Below are 19974 nucleotides of genomic sequence, written 5' to 3'. Positions count from 1 at the left end.
AAACTGTCTCAACTCTTTTTTAGAGGTTTGTTTTCCTGATGGGAGGAAATAAAAACAATGAGACTGTCTGTTAACTCAGCTTAAACGCATGCGTGTTTCTCATGTATAAAGTATTTTATATGCGTATATCCATCCGTCAAGATAATATAAGGTGATGTCTGTGAAAGTGGTCAGGATCGTTGTTTGATGAGGCTTGTTGTGAACTGCTTTGTCATTTTTTAAAAAGTGGGTCTCAAGAAAAAAAGTTTGTGAAAAGTAGCTGTACTTGTTACTTTGAAATCCCTTTGCGCGCAAGCCTTATTTCCGCCCATCAAGGGGCAGTGTTGCACCAAATTGAATCCCCCCGTCTCTGCCCTGAATATTTCAGTGTCCTCGCAGAAACAGGCAGGTAGCCGGGCTGGAGGGAGGTGGTGCTATTGCGCACAAGGCGCTAACCCTGCGCAAACTCCAGCGTAGCTGCGTGCACACTCTCCGAGCAGTTGTTATGGATATATGTCCAGGGAGAGGTGAGCGGTGCGCCGGGGATCCTCTCCGCTTTAACACGTCTGCAGTATCTTTCCTGATGCTCTGTTGGAGGCTCTGAGTGTGTGCGCGGATCAGTTTTGGAGTGCGCTTCAGCCAGACCCAGGACACTCGAGTTTGCTGCCTTTTTACGTGCGTTTTTGTACATTTGGGATTTACGCTGCATTTGGAGTTGTTTACATCGTCTGTTTGTGTGTCTCACTATCATGGGGGAAAGCGTGCGTATCGGGCAGATATGTTTTCGCTCCGTGGAAGTTTAGCCCGGCGCCCGCTGACCTAAACTCCCATCCTTGCGTTTTAATTATCAGACTTTGAAGTGGACACTGCAGGGGGATTACAGCTACAGGAGGAAATGAGCAGCGAGCGGAAACCGCGGCTTTGTCTCATGGTAAAAGGAGAGAACGGGTATGGATTTCACTTGCATGGCGAGAAGGGGAAGAGCGGTCAGTTTATCCGCAAAGTGGAGCCCGGCTCCCCCGCAGAAGCGTCGGGGCTGCGCGCCGGGGACCGTGTGGTGGCAGTGAACGGCGTTAACGTGGAGAAAGAGACACACCACCAGGCAAGTAGATGCGCATCCATACGTGTGCTTTAACCTTCTGCTATATCAACAGGTCACACTGGCTGCTGCGTGCATCCTCACGCAGCACAGTGTGGAATGATGGGACAGTTTCAAGCCAGCTGGCACTCACACCACCCTCCTCCTGGTGGGATGACAAACACAGTGTGCGGGTTATTCATGGGCAAAATCACTGGATCTGATATCAGAAAAATAAATAAAATCAGATACAGAAGGATGCTTTGCTAAACTTTGAGTGACGTGCCATAAAGAGAGAAGTGTCAAGTAACACAGATGAAGTTTATTTTAATTTGAAATGTCTGAATGGTGCAGACCAAAAAAAAAAAAAAAAGCTAAAAAAATTCTCTGTATGAAAAAACTTAATAAAAAACAGCAGTATTGCACAACTGGCTCTGGTTTTGGGTTATGTATTTCTTTTTTTAGTGGAGTAGAATATTTGTTTCACAGTTTGAGAAAAGTCTAGTATTAACACATTAAAGGTATTAACAGCTTAGTTGTTCAAGAAAGGGAAAAAATGGTATCAGATCAGCAGATAGTCAAAGATGCAGTATGGATATTGGTATTGGGCATGAAAAAGTGTTATCCAGCCATCCCTATTTTCCAATCACATGATATATTTCATGTGACCAACCTGCACTGTGCCTTAGTTTGGAAAGAAGGTATTCACTCTCAGAGGCAGACTGAGGAGACTCATGCTTTATGCTTTATTGACATGACTGTCTTGATTTGACAAAAAGCGTTAGGGACGATAATACACAACAAAAAGGGTAATACTGTACATTATCACTATGATAACAATAAAGTAAATCTATATATCACCACTATTATCAGGGATGTTTTGATCGTGGGGGGATTCCAAACCCTCCAAAGTGGTCCATGGGCATGCATTTAACATTGAATACATTGCATCTGGTGCACTTTAAATGGAAAGGAGGCTAGATCTGCAAGAAACATCCCTTTTCTCTCAAATTTAAATCACAAATCTCAAGTTGACCCCAGCAATGTAAGCCTGTAGGGAATTATAATAAATAGGTTCCCCTACAGAAAGAAACTCTTACTGCAGGTTCACACAGTCTGCATTAGAACACCTGCAGAATGAGACAGCATTTTCCTGAAAAGTATTATTTTAAATGTTAGGAACAAATTTGTAATAAATAAAACTGGATTTGGATTTGGACACACCTTGAAATTAAATTAAACCAGTTGCACCTAACGCTTTCCACTTGCGCTTCAGATCAATGTAAGATAGGGTCCATAATGTTCTCTTTGTTGTGATTGGATTGTTCTTTTGAGAGATGTTAAAGGTGCAATGTGTAAGAAGTTAAGTTTAAAACATTCAAAAATTAACATTATCAACAGAAAGCAAAAATAACAGTTTTAATGTTTTGTCAAAATTGTCTGTAAATTGTGTTAAAGAGATAGCAGCTAACCCTGGACCATCCTGCCTCGCAAGACAACTTTGTACCTCCAAGAGCAATAGTTCTGATGCCAATTTATGTGTGGCACTCTGCTTGGTCCGTCTCGCCTTGGGCCTGAGCACCTTCTCCTCCTGGTAGTTGGCTACCGTTCACACCTAACTTAGCTAAAAGTTACGAGCAGTTAACATTTATTCTGGTAACATGCTGCCCCCTATTTGTTTCGAGTATAAATTTGACAGGTGACCAGGGTGGGATACCCCTGTGCGCCCATGGTGCAAAGGTGGATTTGGACATGTCTTGAAGAAATCAAAACCCTTGTGCCTTGCGCTTTGAGCCATGTGCTTTAGATCACCATAAGAAAGGTCCATTAATGTTCTAAGTAAATGATGAGTAAACCCCAACCGTCTTACTATCTTAAATTTCCGCTTCCTCAGGTGGTACAGCGAATCAAAGCCGTGGACAATGAGACCAGGTTGCTGGTGGTGGACCATGAGACACACGAAAGTCTGCGCAGCCTGCGCCTCACAGCCACAGAGGAGATGGCCGTCCTTGGGGCCGGGCCTCCCACCTCCTCCTCCTCACCCCCAGCCTCGCCCTCCCCGCCCCCGTCCTCGGTCCCGTCCTCCCCCAGCAAGAAGCGGGAGAACGGCTCGGTGACCAAGCAGCCGGTCACGCCGAGCAGCCAGGTGCAGAAGCCCACCAGGAGGTCACCCTCAAAGGCTGCGAAGAAGGTAAGCTGGCCCTCCACCTCCGCATCAGCAACCTTATCATCATGATCATCATCTACTTACTGTGAAGACTGTGCACTCTTGTACATTCTTTGAGTGAGCGGTTTACAATTGAATTTGTTTTTCTTCGTTGGCTCAAAATTTGGTCTTAATGGTATATGATTTATAAGTGGGGATATATAAGTGGATTATTGAATTATTGATATATTAAGATGCATCTCATTATTCCGTTGTCTGGGTTTAGCTAGGTTTGGGTTTAGGGATAATTCTGTCAGTTATTATTCTTAATTAATTGATGAAAACATTTGATCTATAGAGCTTCTGAAAATAGTCCCACATTTCATATGCTGGGAATAGTGACTTTTGACTTAAAGGTCCAGTGTGTTTGTTGGAAAAACATGGCAGAAATTGTATCTAATATACTCTAAAATATGTTTTCATCAGTGTATAATCACCTGAAAATAAGAATCAGTATGTTTTCATTACCTTAGAATGAGTCATTTGTATCTACAGAGGACACATGTCCTCTTCCATGGAGACTGCCATGTTTCTATATTAGCACTGAACGGACAAATACCGGCTCTAGATTATAGCATTTTGTTGCACATAGCTGTAGCATTTCATAGCCTTTTGCATGAGTTTTGCAGTTGCCGTAGGCTCTCCTACAAATTGTGAAGGGGAGACTGAGACGAGGTGTTTGCAGTCTGCAAGCTGACAGCTAGACACCACTCATTATACACACTGTTCCTTTAAAATAGTTGGACATTTTAGAAAATATGAAATGATTTTTTTGCCAAGAGTAGATGATAAGATCAGCACCACTGTCAGGCTTACTAACAATGAAGCTACCACCTGCAACTGGTTAGCTTAGCATAGCATAATGTCTGGACAGAGATAACCCTGCTCTGTCCAAAGGTATAAAAAAATCAGCCTTCCAGCAACTCCAAAGATAATGTTGTGGTTGTATGGAGTGTGGGAATATTTCTTGGCTGGATCACTTCCTGGACTCCAGCACATAAATCCCTGTTAAATAGAACAGAGAGGCGAAGTTCCTCTCCTTTCAGTGGCTCACCATGGGACCTTACTTTGGAAAAAAACATAAACTGTTGTCAAATCTGAGAGAAAAAAAAATTTTTTTGGTCCACTTTGAATTGTGTCATTAATCACACACATGATGTTTGTCAATTTAAGACAAGAAAGTCACCATTTGTCATAAAACTGCTGACATATAAGACTGTGAAGATACACAATTAGGAAGTCTATACACCCAGAAGTTGCGTAAGTGACATCATGACTTTCTCCCTCCAAAGATAACGTTAGCCGCTGAAGCTACGATGTCGTTGTGTTGTCATGGATCTTGCTTGTTCTTTCTCTTCCCAGCTGATAAAAGGACCAAGAGTTCAGATAAAATAATGCTGCAAGGAACAGCGATTGTACGAGTTGAGAGAAGCAGTACGCTGACTGGTTTCACACGAAATTAAATGAAACAGTGACAAACCTAACTGCAACTTTCTTGCCTTGTAAAATTATCTTTTAAATTGACAAACATCATACATGTGATTCGTGACACAATTTAAACAGGAACAAAAATTTGTCTCTTGCCGCTGACTGCCTTTCATATTTTTCCCTATGTAAGGGAACAGAACCAATACAGCTGTTCCATGATGTTTACAATCTTTGTGCTAAGCTAAGCTAATCAACTGCTGGCTGTGGCTTCATATTATCAGTCATCTCATAAATCCTGGCCTCCTGTGTTGTTAACATTGAATTGAACAGTTAATATGAAGTTAGCTATTGGTGTAAACAAGATGAAAAGGCGAACACTCCTCCTCCTCAGTGGACCTACAAATAACCAGCAGACACAAGTTTCCTCAGACACTCAGACAAAGCCTTCTTAGAGATTTGTCAAGTCCTAAACACAAGAGTTAAAAATACTTAACGCACTGGCAAACAGATTGTAGTGAGTCAACTCTTTGAACAGTGTCTCCTCAGCTCATGCGTTCACCCCAGACTTGTTTGAGGGAAGAACATTGCTATTCGAAAGCATTCCAGATGTTGTGTTCGAGGTCAAAGCAAGAGAGCAAGAGAGGTCAGAGGGTGTGAGGCGTCAGATGTTAGGAATCTGAGGATGGACAACGCAGTGACTGCAGAACAGGAAATCTATAGAAATCGAAAAAAGTATATGAATAAAGACGGCTGGCTGGGAGATTTTCTGAATGCCTTTCAGATACTGCTTTTATTGTGAAATGATGCTCCAGAAGGAACTTCTGACTGCTGTTCATGTCTCATCTTCCTGTGTGTTTTTACACATGCTCTTTGTCACAGTTGGTTGCTTAATGCTCAGTACCCTCTTAGAAATAAAGGGGCTAACTAGACCCATAAAGGGTTGTTCAGCTTGTCCTTATAGGAGAACCTTCTTTGGTTCTTGGTAAGACCTTTTACAAAGGTTCCACTTGGAGCCCTTTGTTGGGTTCTACCCAGAACCCAACATTAAGGATTACACCTAGAACCATCTGTGAAAGGTTTGACCCAGAAGTACGTATGATAAGCCTTTTCCACCAACATGGAACAGGCCCAAATCAAGCACCTAATTTTGAATCATTCTGAGCATTTCCGCCCAGAAAGTTGGTTCCAGCTGGAACCAAAAAAGTAGCAGGTTTTCCCATGGGGTTCTACTGAGATTTCAGGAATTTCATCTGAAACCCGCCAAGATTATTCTGCCGAGAAACTATTTTATATTCCTTTTTATATTCCAAGGAATTTTATCTAAAACCCGCGCCCCCGTCGAGGACCCTTTTAAATGATAGTACAACTGATGAAAAAATTCTGCAATGATTTCACCAATCCTTGAAAAACCTTTTCTTCAAAAAAGGGTTCTTAGTCTTACAAAGTGCCCCTGACTTACCATTACTTCCAAAAGGCTTCTTCAGGAGGACAGAGTTCTGGGTCTTCAGGAAGAAATGGTTGGAAACCCTTATTTCTGAGAGTGTAGTGATTTGATACATTTTTGTTTTTATTTTTTTCTATTTTCTTTCACTGTTTGATTATTTCTTGTTGACATGGAAAACAGGATGCGTTTCCGTCCACTCTGTCTCTGCTGGAGCGCAAAGATCTGATCAGCTTTGGTTTCACATGCTCCATAACAGTGAGACGAGGCCACTCCACTTCTGCTTTCTGCATTTACACAACATGTGTTTTCACTTAGGCTCACCCTGCCAATATGCGAGCGGCGCTCAGGCACTATTTCTGCAAGAGCAGTGACAGGGCCAATCAGTTAAAATCTTAAATGTGTGTGTGTCTTTGTTCGGCTCTGGCTTTTGTGACCTGTGGGGAGAAATCCTCGGTGCTCGGTGGGGTCGGATTGGCCCAGCTGAGGCTCAGGAAATGCTTAGAGGTCTCTCGTTTCTCTGCTTCTCTCTGACTTTAATGACACTAATGAAAGAATGGAAAGAAGGTTCAGCTGGAGGAGCCAAAAGGCATTAGCAGCGCAAAAGCAGGAAAATTGGAGGACGGTGTGTGAGCTGCTATTGGAACATTTATTGGTCCCTAAACTACCTCCTGCTTGAGATGGAGCGTTGAGACCTTCCCCTGTTACTCAATCAAAATATTAGCAAAATCAAAATATGGCCAATTCTATGCAAAATCTAAATTGCGGGACCTTTTTTTAATTTTTTTTTTGATAAAAGACCTCTCACGGTGTTGGTGAATCATTATTTTTGAAAACCTTTTTTTCTTTTTTATTAACTCCTTTCTTTAATAGAGACTGCTGACTCCTCTTAACCTGCCAGTAGAGGCTGCAAGTCATCAACAACTGCTAGGCTAAAAACAAGGCTTCCACTAAAGTTAGACACGCAGGATGAATAAATCCGTGTTTTGTTGTCTACTGTATGTGTCTGCATGGATGTGAATCAAGAGGTGCAGATTTCACTACAAAATCGACTGCAAGTTGCTTAATTCTGAATAGATTTTCCTGAAATTTAGTTTGTTGCAAATGTAAGAAATTGAAAATGATATTTATTACTTGTTGGAATTAATTCAGTTACTTGGGGCAATTGAATCAACTCTTTGCCATTAACCTTCTGAATAGCCACAACTTCTACTGAGGCGTGCAGGCCCTGATCTTTGAATAAGCAACATCAAGTTCTGTCTTTCTACATATTATTACATTATTGTAAAGCCAACTGGTTGCTTTCAATGTTCAGTATAAATAACTGTTTTAATTCAGAAGTTTGGACATCCTGTATATGGTTCCTTGTTTAGTTTAATACAGTTAGGTGAACCCAGGACACTCTTACAATTATACTGTGCAGAAAGAAAACTCAGACTACACATAATACATGTGTAGTACATACAAGATCACTAGAACAAAACTTACACTATACTATTCATTTGGGGAAGTAGGGGAAATACTTGATTCTCAACATGGAAGATTCTGAATCGATTCATAAAAGTCAAAAATGGATTTTCTTAATGTTAATTAACATGCTAATGGAGTTATCAGCAGCTAACAAGGAGATATATACTTCATCTTCTCAAAAGGCAGCGGGTGCAATCAGGCTTTGATTTAGTGTCTAAACACTAGTGAGAATAATTTCTACCATCGCCCAGAGACATTAAGACGTCAGGAGCGAAGCAGCTGAGCGACACATGCTGCGGCATTACACAACTTAAAATACCACTGTGATGAAGAAAGTCACTCTTTGCTCTGTCTGTTCACTTCTCAACTCTGCAGCAGCTCTGCACGCTGGACAGCGATGTCTCTCCTCAGAGCTCACGGTGCAGCAGAGAGGCTGCTCTCCGCTGCTGGAGACACAATGTTAATAACAACACACACAGCGAAACACTCCGCCTCCCCCTCATTTTGTTATTCTCATACAGGCAGGGGGCTGTATGATGCTTTCAGAATGATTCATTCATTAATTAATGCAGTTAACTCTTTTAAAATACAAAGGCAGACAAAAAGATTCCCACCCCTAAATGTACCATGTGGATCATGTTTACTTCTAAATGATGCTACTTCTTGAGTTTTGGTGAGGATGGCTGATCATGACCAGCTGCTGATAAATACAATCCAATCGTCATCCCCCCAAATTGTGAGGTACCCAGAGGTTCCCACCCCTATATCCTCCGCAAAAAAACTTTGCACATGGAAGTTGCGGTGGCATTGCAGTGAGTGTTCTCTATTGGAAGTTCCTATTTCCACTAAAATCATGACTCTTGTTGCAATATCTGTCACAAAAAAAAGAAATCACAATATGATTTTTTTGCACAGGTCTATTCTTCACCCTGCTTGGTACCTAGATAGTTTGCAAAGACCTGGATGTCTCTGTTTCCTGTCCCATCACAAAGGAAGCTGCTCCACCACAGATCTGCAGACACTGCATGCTGATGCAGCATATTATGTCTGCTGTGTAGTAGTCATTTGTCCATGTGGCTGGCAAGAAGCTTTGGCAATCAATGCAGTGTAATTACCAGGACAAAAGCAGAGGGGAAAACAGACTGATCAGCGATGAAACCATTAATCACCAAGTGAACAATCATTGCTTTCTAGTTCTTTGTATTGGTGTCTGTCTGTCTTTCACAGCTGGAGAAGTTGACTCAGTTTGCTGGGAGATGTTTCGTTTTTGCTCATTCTGATTCACGGGAGAGTGATAGTTTGACTCCACTGGGCACAACTGTGTCAGAGAAACAGCGAAATCGAGGAGGGAGACTGCTGAGAGCAGCAAATTTCTTCTCAAAGTTTTTACTTTCAAGGTAAAGCAGGAGGAAAGGAATGAGGGAGAGATGGGGAGACAGAGAGCAAGACAGCATTTGGACTGAAAGAAACCCAAGAGTGAGAGCAGCCAATAACAACCTTGAAGATTTGTTGGAAGGAGTTTCAGGAAGTGCCCCCCCCCCCTCAGTGGGTCAGGGCGGTGGGGAGAGGAAAAGTTTGCAGGGGTAGTCGAAGAGCTCTGATGGTATTTGGCGAGGCCTTTGCGTGTGCCAGTATGTCAGTGACAGTGGGCGTGCATGTGCACATGGGGTCATGTCTTGGTGAACTGTATGCTGGCAGCATCTTGCCCCCTGCTCCCGATTGCAAAATAGCCTGTAAACATCCGAGCACCAGGCTGACAGGATTAACTGGGCCGCACAACACGGTTCATGCTGTATTATTTTGCCATGCTCTCAATTCCATTTCGTTTCACTTTGAGCAGGGTTTCAAGATTGAATGTTACTATAGAGCAGAGATTTTCAGACTATGAGTCATGCCTCTCCTGGTGGGTGCAGGAGAGTTGAAGGGGAGAGACAGACAGCTCACAGAGACAGTTAAGGTACGACCGAAAAAGTTGGGGAACTGTGTAAAACCAAACCACTGAATGTGATGTCTGCAACACCTTACAAAAAAGTTGTGACAGGAGCATGTTTACCTTTAACAACACTCAGTAAAAATTTGGGAACTGAGGACTATAACTGTTAAAGTTTGAAGGTGAAATTTTTTCATATTCAAGGATATCACTATTTCCAATGCACTTAGAAATAATTGAAAAGGACACTTCTTTTTTAACTCTTGCCTCAGAATCAATATGTTCTTAATTTTCTTCAGTATCAACGTAATCCAGTACATCCATGTGCAAACAGGTACTGCCAACAGCTTATTCTGCTCAGCTCAGGGGGGTCGGAGTCAGACAAACCGCTGCTGTGGAGGGAATATGAGGACTCGAATGCCAGATGTGTGTCAGCAAAACTTGAGAAAGTTTTACAGTTTGTTTTCTTTATCCTCTCCTCTCTGTCAAAGCAAAAGGAATTTTTTTTGTAGCTCACAGATTGTCTAAGGCCCTAAAGGACGAGTCTGACATGTACATGGTCGCAGCAGAGACGAGTAGATGTGAACCTTTTCTGCAGCTGTAATCACTTGCACATTTGACCAACAAATTTCCCCACTCTGGGTTTTGTGTGTTTCTGTGTTCCCCAGGTTACATGACTGCCTGTATTTCTCCTTTGTTTTATGGCCGCTCTTCCCCAAGGTTTCTCTGTCGTTTGCCTCTGTATCTGTGTGTACGTTCTTAGGTCTACATACAATATGAAGTGTGTATAGATTTGTTGTGTTTTTACTTTCTTCATTGTTCATTCTCTTGCTGCATTTCTAACCCAGTGTCACAAACTATTAACCACGAACAAAAGCATTTTTTTTCTTTATTTTGCTGATTTCTTCACCAAGGTCTCCACAGCACAACAGGGTTGTAACTGAGTCATGTCGTGCTGTTACAAATCCAATGTCCAGGCCTTAATAAGCCAGTAATGTTGACCATGACCAAAATTACACAACCTTATTAAGTCTGGTAAGTGCAGGGGCTTGTGTATAACCTAAAGGTTCTTTAAACAGACATTTTTAACCATTGTAGGCACTGTCGCCACCTCTGGATAGCCCAGCTAGCTTGCTCTGCTGTGTGAACTGAACACACAGTTAAGGTGTTTACAGCAGAGGGAGTCAATGAAGAAGAAAAACAAGAGAACATTGATTAAGTAGTATATGTGAATGTTAAAGCATGCTTTGCGATGCATCACATTGTGTAAGTGTGGTTGATGTAGCAACTGGGAATGTTTCAGAGCAAATTTGTGAATGTCAAACTGCAGAGTGACATGAATGCACAGAGAAAAGGAGCAAGCGTTCATCATCACATTGAAATGAGATTGCATAGATGGATGACTCGAGATTGAATTTCTTTCTTTTTTTTTTTTCTTTTTTTTTTTTACAATTAATCATGTAGGCCTACTTTTCTCACAGTAAAAAAAAAAGTTAAGTTTTAAGTTTTAAAGTTTTAAATCCAAGTCTTAACTCTTATTTTTAAAATACACTAAACAAAGTTTTGCAGACGTATGATCTCTTTTTGAGATAATTTACTTTTCTTCTTTAGATTAACATGAATTTTTTGAGATTTAAAAAGCTCCAAAAAATAGTATTTCAAAAATTGCTCACAGTGAGCTGTCAATCTGATGTGTCATTATTTGGGTGCTTGAAAATTAAATGATTGCAATTGAAAATATTAAATTATTAACCATTATTCACTTTTACTTAACAGTTTTTGAAATATGTTTTTTTTATGTTTTTTTTCTAAAACTCATAGATTATATTAAGTTTATCTAAAGAAGAAAAGTGAATTGTCTCAAAAAATTATTAGTTGGTGAAAGTTTTTCAAAACTTAAGAGTTTGAGTTAGACTCAAAACTCTATTGAAGTAAGTTCCAATTTTGAGTTTTCTCAACTTTTTCATTTTTAGAGTGTATTTTTTATTTTGAGTTAGAAACATATCCAAAATATAAGTACCTTGCTGTGTGTATAAATAATATGCATTGTCTCTCACTTTAGAGTTGATGTTCATTGAGTTTCTGTGGTGTATTGAGATTGAAAGCCATGTAAATTGAAGTGAGTGCTGTAAAATAGACCTGGACTAAACCTCAGAGTGTTAAAAAACACTGAAGAGACATATCATCTTGTTCTCAGTCGATCTCTCTGTAACAGCATCAGAGGAAATTGAGGCCTGAGCTCAGCACAGTCACTTTCTCAGCTATTTTCTCTTCACTTTCATTTGCTCGTAGGCGCGACAGCAGCTATTAGACTGCATCAAACACATTTAACAGAGACAACTGATGCTGGAGTCTGCCTGTGCCTGTTCCAGGGAGGAAGGAAGAGACATTTCAAGGACAAGAACATTATGACTCCAATTTGAGATGTATCGTCTTACCTCAACGCACACCTGAGGTGTCAGTGCTCTCTCTCTCTGTGCTTGTCTTTCGCTCACACGCACACATACACACACACATACACACACACACACACACACACACACACACACACACACACACACACACACGCACACACACACATAGGTATGCCATGTGGGTGTGACATTAACACTGAGGTACAAGATAAAGTGTCAGGTGTCACTTTCTCACAGGTCCTTTTTTAACACGCTAACAAACAAGTATAGAAAATTAATCTGCAGCTATTTTGATAATCAGTGTTTTTGTTGTTTGTTGTTTATGGTTCCAACTTCTCAAATGTGAGAATTTGCGTTTTTTTCTTGATCTTAAAATTAAATAAATTTGGCTTTGGACTATTGCTTAGAAAAAATAAGACATTTGACGACATCACCTTTTCATTGTAAAATGGACATTTGTAACTATTTACTGATGTTTTATAGATCAAACAATTAATGGAGAAAATAAACAGCAGATTAATTGTCAGTTGCAGACGTACACACACATATGAACCTACACTAATATCGTTTATACACATACAAAAGTAGCTTGTATATGTGGGTCTTTTTAAAGCAGCTAAACCTGCTAAAAATAGGAGATTGACCCTTTTCCCACTCCCAGTAGATGACTTTACCTTTCTGTTTTTTTCTGATGTGTGCTGCAAAGCCAAGACTCAACTTATGTGTGTGCAGGAGAGCACAGAGAAAGAAATTTTTAATTTTAGCTCTCAGTGCTTTTGTAGCTTCTAACTGAATCTCTGCAGTTTGAAGTTTAGTTTCTCTCCTGCATCGCTGTTTGTACTTTCAGGTTTCTGCTTTGTTTTACTGTTTGCTTTCAGCTGATCATGATGAGTTACTGCTGATGAAAAACAAACATAAAATCGATAAATACCTGTGACTACTGCAGAGTCATTTAACCCAGGGATAAATGGTAATTATACACTTTTCCGCTCAAGACACAATCCAGATGCTGGGGAGTGTTGGTGGAGTTATTTTGTCCAGTGTAAAAGGGGCTTGAGTGGACAAATTCAGTTAAGTTGCCAGCAGAATTTGCATCTCTCCATCCTCATTGTTTGTGTGTGTTTGTATTCTTCTGACAAGGAATGTCACAATACCAGAAATGTAATAGTTGATACCACTACTAGTGAATTTCCACAATTCTTGATACCTAATTCAATACCACGGAAAAAACAAAAAAAGAAAAACAATGCTAAAATTCAGCCATTGTTGAGTTTCTTTGTCACCTGAAATAAAAACTCTTATAAACCTCTAGGACAAAAGACTGAGTGGGAGATTTACTGAGCCTGCCACAAATCACTGTCAGGAGAGCATGTTGTCATGTCAGGAAAGTACAAAAGTGATGTCTGCTCAGATATTAAGTCTGTTGCTTTTTGTCTCTCATTCTCTCTCTCTTTCTCCCTTCATATTTCAATAGAATAGTAGAACACATTTGTAGGTCTATAATGCATATTTTATCCTGGTGTTTGGCTGTACTCTGTAGGAAGAGTTTCGAGATTTAACCTATTCTGTTGTGCTTTGAGCACCGATCAGCTGAGCTGACAGTGCTTTTGACTGAGAGGGTGAGAGGAAAGTAGAAGGAGGACTACTGCACACGGTGTTTCTGGGAGTTCTGCTTTGTCACTTGACCTACACATCGTAACCTGTGGTTTGCTATAGAAAGTCATTCTGAACTCACCCACCCCATCGGTTTAGTGGGTCGATCCATGCATCACTACTTTTTCTTTTGCACATGTTGCTGTCTTACACGTGCAGTTGTTGTTGTTCAGTGCTGGTAGGTGCTCTTCTTTTTTCCTCTGGCATTTAACAGAAGACTAAAGCATATGAAAGTGTTTATGCTGTCCCTGTCATGTCCAGAGGAATTACATCTCTGGTATCTACAGCACCGTAAAAAAAACGAGAGTACTGTTACATTTTCAAAATTTTGGCAAGTATCATTTCTCATGCATGTTAATTGAAGATCTTCTCAACACATGAGGAGGCTAATACAGCAGAAAACAGAACATATATAAACATGCAACACAGGTATTATGGGCTGCAGGTAGATGAACTGATAGAGACATACAGCCACATAGACAGACAGATGTGGAGTTACTGTCTCTGGTGCTCTACTCTCCCACCTTTCCTGGCCTGAATTTTCTCTCTGCTGGTGGTGAGGCCTCCTCCACCACACACACAAACATATTGTGGTCTTTTGTTGTTGTTCTTTCCAGGCCCGCTGCACTCCTGGCTGGTATAACACCGGGCTTGTTAGGAAGTACACGGAAAAATTGTTGCTATGGTAACAGTCAGCATCAGGATTAGTGCACTGGAAAGACACATGTGGCAAAATTTAGCAAAATGAAGGATTGATGTAAAGTGTGTGAGACAAAGGTTTTGCAGAAACATGCACACACATCTTGGGGCAAAGGACATAGTGTCTTTGTGTCTCTTTGATATGTCCGCAATGGCGCTGACTTTTAATAAGGTTATTTCCAGCAGTTTTGGAGTTCATGTGATGTTTTGGCTTAGTCAAACAGCTGTTATAGCACAGGCTGACATGTGAATAGCACTTTGTGTTGTAATAAACTTAACTACATCATGTGTAGGATTTGCAGAGGCCTGTTAGAGACCATCTGCACACACACATCTGTTAAAGCAGTTAGACAGAGGAGGTGGTCTGTGTGTGTGTGTGTGTGTGTGTGTGTGTGTGTGTGTGTGTGTGTGTGTGTGTGTGTGTGTGTGTGTGTCCCTGCACCATCAAGAATGTAATACATGCAGCTTTGTGTGACAGAGGAGGATTTAGAACAAATTGTATGTTTTATTCAGTGTGTGTTTGTGTGTGATCACACTAGGGTGCAAGTTCCTGTGCATATAGAGTGTTTTCACAGTATTTTATCAACCTGAAGGTCAACCACGTTGGAGGTACTGAACATAAGCAACACATCCAAACTCGCAACTGTTCCTGATGATTTGCTGCCTTCAAATATGAATGCCTCCCTCTTGTCATATTCACGACCACGTAAGTGTAAATTTTCTGAAAGCTCCGAGTTCTTGAGTAGTGTAAACAACTAATCTCAAGCTCAAAAGTTCCATTTGAAGGCAGCCATTGAACCTTTTTGCTCTGTGCCCCAATAATAGTTGAGCAAAGTTAGTAAAAGCTAAATATAGGGTCCCATCTTAGTTAGCAAATGGTAGCAAAACACTAGCCAACTACTGAGCTAATCTACACCAATCATTAGCTAGCTAGTTAGCTAGGGTTTTGCTAACATTAGTAATATGTATGTATGTATGTGTATTTTAATAATCTTTAAAATGTGGTTTCAACATAGACGAGTCTAGTGCATAGTATATCAAAGTATAGGAAACAGGAATGGAGAGAGTGGACCAGGGTATCAAGTTTGCTCAACTGTAATTGGAGCACGGAGCGAAAGGGGGTGGGACTTAAGAACAATCAATTGTTGCTCAAAATGGTCAATTCTGGTCAACCAAATATAACCTTGTGAGAATAAAACACTAGTTTCACATCAGTTGATTGAAAAAATGGCTTAAGAGGGACATTTAAAATGCTAATATGTTTATTACAGATAAGCATTTTGATCCATAAAGTTGTACTAGTAGACTGTCAGACTCAAAATCTTAAAAGTCTAAAAGATATTTGGTTCCAAAATGTAACAATCAGTTGATTGGCTATCTTGGCTTTTACAATACACTTTGATGAGCTGACACTGAGCCACGCCAACCATCCACACACCATCTGGCTGTAAGCTTTCCAACCTCGGTAAAAGAGCAATATGTAAGAATTGCGTGTCCAAAAATGAGTACAGCAGTCCAAATAACAAGTTGGAGCCATAAACGGTATTTTAAATAGGCTGACGATCTACAGTTGTAGCAAGTTTTTTCCCCTTGTCCCCTCCTCCTCAGACTCAAGGAAGCTCAGGCAGGCTGCAGGAACACTGCAGGAATGCAAGACGAGTGCATTATAATTTGACAATAACAAGCAATGACGAGAGCTACACTGTAAGTTGATCAGCTGTTTATAACTGTCACTTGTCTGTCAATGTAAAGCTAAGCCTGTTATCCTGAAAACAAAAGTCCACTGCTCTGAAAGTGCACACTTTGGAGTTGGAGTTCAGTGACTGCCTGCCTTACTGCCTTAACAATTTTCTTTTGGCTAATGACGGTATTAATTTTGACTCTAATTAAAGTGAAACAGGCAAAGAAAAACAGTTATGGCAATGTCAAAGGAGAACTGGAGCAGATTTCTCCTTTAATGTGCTTCAGCTGTGAATGAGCTTGGCAAAAAAATGAGGTAGTTCATTATGTCATGATAGGAAATAGAAGGCAAGATTGGAGCCAGCTCCTACGGATCTTCACCATCCATTAACTTGAAGTTCTCAAAATATCCTGGCCTTTCCTGTTGACCAAGTCTCTGTACAGTCATTGTATTTGTGCTCGGCTATAGGAGGACACACGTGTGTCACAGGTGGTGCAACCTTAACAAACTCTGTTTTCCTTCTAAACACCAGCTGAGACTAAACAAGCCGACGTACACAAGAAAGTCCCAAGAGCTTTTACACAATTCTCCTCTTGTGTAAATACTTAAACATGTGCGTCTTTAGGAGTCACGATTGTAGTATTTCAGTGAAAGAGATCTGCGTGAGAAAAACATGGACAGGGAGCACAGTTTGTAAGGGTCAGGGCTAGAGGTCACGGGGTCAGGCTTGAATAAACACAAATAGTAACACTTGTTGATGGGAGAGAGCGACAGAAAGATCTGTGTTTGCTGACAATAAACAGAAGAAAAATGAGAGATACTGCAGCAGTAATGAACCTTGAGAACATGGTGCATCAGTCACTCATACACGTGCTGGACACACATTGATTTTTCAGCTCTAAATAGACCTACAACTGCAGTAACCATCTTTTTTCTGACCCCGGTCTCAGTTTTTCCTCCTTTCGTTGCAGATGTTGTGAAGATTTTGGACAGACACGACAAAGCGAACTGCACTCTTGTTTGGCACATTGCTCTTTTAATGTCTCTTAGGTTTGTGGTCTTTGGGCCCCAGCTACCAAAACAATCATCTCTGGCCATTAATTTCTAACAACACAAAATGAGATGATGGTTCAGCTCAGGCTCCCTGACATCTCCTCCTTGTCCTGTTCCCTGACTCAGTGTCTCATTTTGCCCGGGATAATAAGAAAAAGATGTTGCCTGTCGGCTCTAATGTAACAGCACACAGCACAGGAGTCGTCTGGAGGTAGTCAGCACTTTGTGTGATCATCTGTGCTCCATTTCTGCCTGCCTTCCAGACGTACTGTAAAGGGGTGCACAAATCCGAGGTTGTTCCTCGTTGCTTCAACAAAACGAGGCGTTTGAGGTTGCGTATGGGGGCCAAACAGTAGCAGCACAGTTGATGTTGATGTGGGAGCGTGGAAACAATGTCAGAAATCCTTTTCAAGTGTTTTAGCAAAGAGAAGGCGTTTCTAAAGCTGCAAGGGTTAATCAATTATGAATCAATTATTAGATTAATCCCCAACTAGCTGATTTGAGTAATTCTTTAAGGAAAAAAAACAAGAATAAAAATGTGATTTTTGGCTTTCTTTACCCCTAAACTGAATATCTTTGGGTTTGGGGCAAGACAAGATATCTAAGGACATCATCGTGGGCTTTGGGAAGCACTAATCAATGTTTTTCACCATTTTATAGACAAAGCAACAAGGGCTGTGACGGCATGGATCTTTTCTTCCTGCAGTGACAAAGCAACATATTCCCACGGGATGAAAATTTTTTCAGTATGGGTTACAGTGTGTCAGTTAATGAAGGCTGTAACTTCTCAAGACAAAGAAAAGTCTTGCCTCTTATTTCCCAACTGCTGGAAAAGTGACGAACATTAAACTAATGCTAATGCTATTGCATTAATGCATGCATTTTATCTTTACAACTTCTACTGGTACAGACTGGACTGGAGTACACATCTAAACAATTGCTGCAAAATTAGCACCCAGTAGTGGCTAGTGGTAGTATCGGACTAAGCTTAACTTTTTTTTTTTTCGTGCCCCCTCCTCCTCAAACTCAAGGAAGCTCAGGCAGGCTGCAGGAACACTGCAGGAGTGCAAGACGAGCACATTATAACTTGACAATAACAAGCAATGTCCTACACTGTACACAATCCTATACTATAAGCTGATCAGCTGTTTATAACTGTCAGTTGTCTGTCGATGTAAAGATAAGCCCGTTATCCTGAAAACAAAAGCCCACTGCTCTAAAAATACACACTCTGGAGTTGGAGTTCAGTGACTGCGTGCCTTACTGCCTCAACAATTTTCGTATGACTAATGAGGGCTAACAACAGCATTAATCTTAACTCTAATTGAAGTGAAACAGGCAAAGTGTTATCCCTCAGTCTGTTGCTAGTCTTCAGTAATTATTAATCAGTTTTTCCAACTTGAAAACAGTTGTTCTTGCTGTTGAGCAGCAATGACTGTGTCAGGCACCACATGATCACAATAATGTGGTAATACGCTAAGTTTCAGAATCCAGCAAGCAAGCAATGGAGAAAATAATCAACAGATTAATCAGCAATGAAAATAATCATTAGTTGCAGCCCTAGACTTTTCATTTGTTGACCATTTATTTAACTTGTCATCAGTGAACAGAACTTTTCCCATTTACATGAAGTGAGTATTTAGGCCTCTCCTTGGATTGAGACAATCCATGTAAGATATCAGATGAAATATGAATTTACATACATTTGGTTTTTAAGGGCCTCTATATTGGTTAGAGTGAGTCAGTGATTCTTATTACCAACATCTGGAGCTAGTGTTCAAGACACCCCCCTTTTTGAATACCAACTGTGTTACATCAAGACGTGGGGGTCTGGATTCTCTGTGTGTGTGAGTGTGTGTGTGTGTGTGTGTGTGTGTGTTGGGGGGAGCGTAAACCAAATTCCTGGAGTAAAAACATGACCCGTAGGATGTGGAAGGGTCACAAGTGGGGAAAGAGGGTGTGTGCGTCTGGGGAGTTCAACAACAGAAGGGGTTGAATTAGTAAGGTAATGTGGGACACACATGAACAACTGAGATTATTGTATTAAATGTGTGTGTGGGTGTGTGAACGCAGCTGTGTGCCTCTGTGTATTATCTCCACATGCAGAGCTGATCATATATTCAAATATTGCCCTTGTTAACACAGAAGACAGTGACCTGACTGTCCCTCTGAGGACGTATTTCGACATTACCAACAGAAATAATTCTTTCACTTCCACAGAAAATGTTTCTGTTGCTGTGTCATGGCTTTAGTTACAGTTCTTAAATAAACAGAGCACCTCCTCATCTATGATCGCAGGCAGTAAGAATGTTTTATTTGAAGGTGACAAATAATTGCTTTTTTAGTGATGCCATTGAAGGGTCGGGGCTAATTTTAAGTTTAATTAAGCTCTGCATTTGATACAGTAGATCATAATACCTTAATTTGTTGTTTTAGGAGACATTGTAGGAGTTGCTGAAACTGCTCATGAGTGGTTTGTTTCCCACCCCTGTGAGCTGTGGAGTAGCTCAAGGCTCTGTACTAGGTCCCTGTCTATTTTGTATATACGCACCTCCACTTGTAATTGTAACATTTCTATTCATTTTATGCAAATGACATATTACTTTATGTATCTGTTAAATGAATTATCTAGTAGCTTCCTACTATTTATTGAAGAAAAATCAGATAACCTGCCTCCCTCTGGTTAGCCTATAGTGTCAGAAATGTAGGAATTATCTTCTTAATCTAATCTAATTTTTGATTATCAGTCCTATTATATCGTTTTTCTATTGCTTTGAAAATCCGATTTCTTTTATCACCATCTCTGACTTGAAGATGGTTATTAATGCTTTAATTTTTGCTTTCCCTGCCTGAGTGGCAAAGCCCGTTTACACCTCAAGCTGTACAGAATGCTGCCACCAGACTCTTAATCGAAATTGTACAGCTGTACAATAAATACTCTT

General features: G+C 40.6%; 1 protein-coding gene across 1 annotated transcript in view; it reads left to right on the top strand.

Moving 5' to 3' along the window:
- Window positions 1-641: 641 nt before the first annotated feature.
- LOC146310056 (Na(+)/H(+) exchange regulatory cofactor NHE-RF2) overlaps window positions 642-19974 on the top strand; it is a 58322-nt gene continuing 38989 nt past the window's right edge. The window contains exons 1-2 of the mRNA XM_084743482.1: window positions 642-1081; window positions 2952-3248. Coding sequence (XP_084599608.1) covers window positions 875-1081; window positions 2952-3248 — 504 coding nt within the window. The 5' untranslated portion in view covers window positions 642-874. The remainder of the gene's footprint in view (window positions 1082-2951; window positions 3249-19974) is intronic.

The sequence above is a fragment of the Lutjanus erythropterus genome, chromosome 19, assembly GCF_056507025.1.
Source record: "Lutjanus erythropterus isolate fLutEry1 chromosome 19, fLutEry1.hap2, whole genome shotgun sequence".
Classification (NCBI taxonomy): Eukaryota; Metazoa; Chordata; class Actinopteri; order Lutjaniformes; family Lutjanidae; genus Lutjanus; species Lutjanus erythropterus.
The sequence above is the reverse complement of the archived record's forward strand: the minus strand, read 5'-3'. Positions and strand labels throughout refer to the sequence as shown.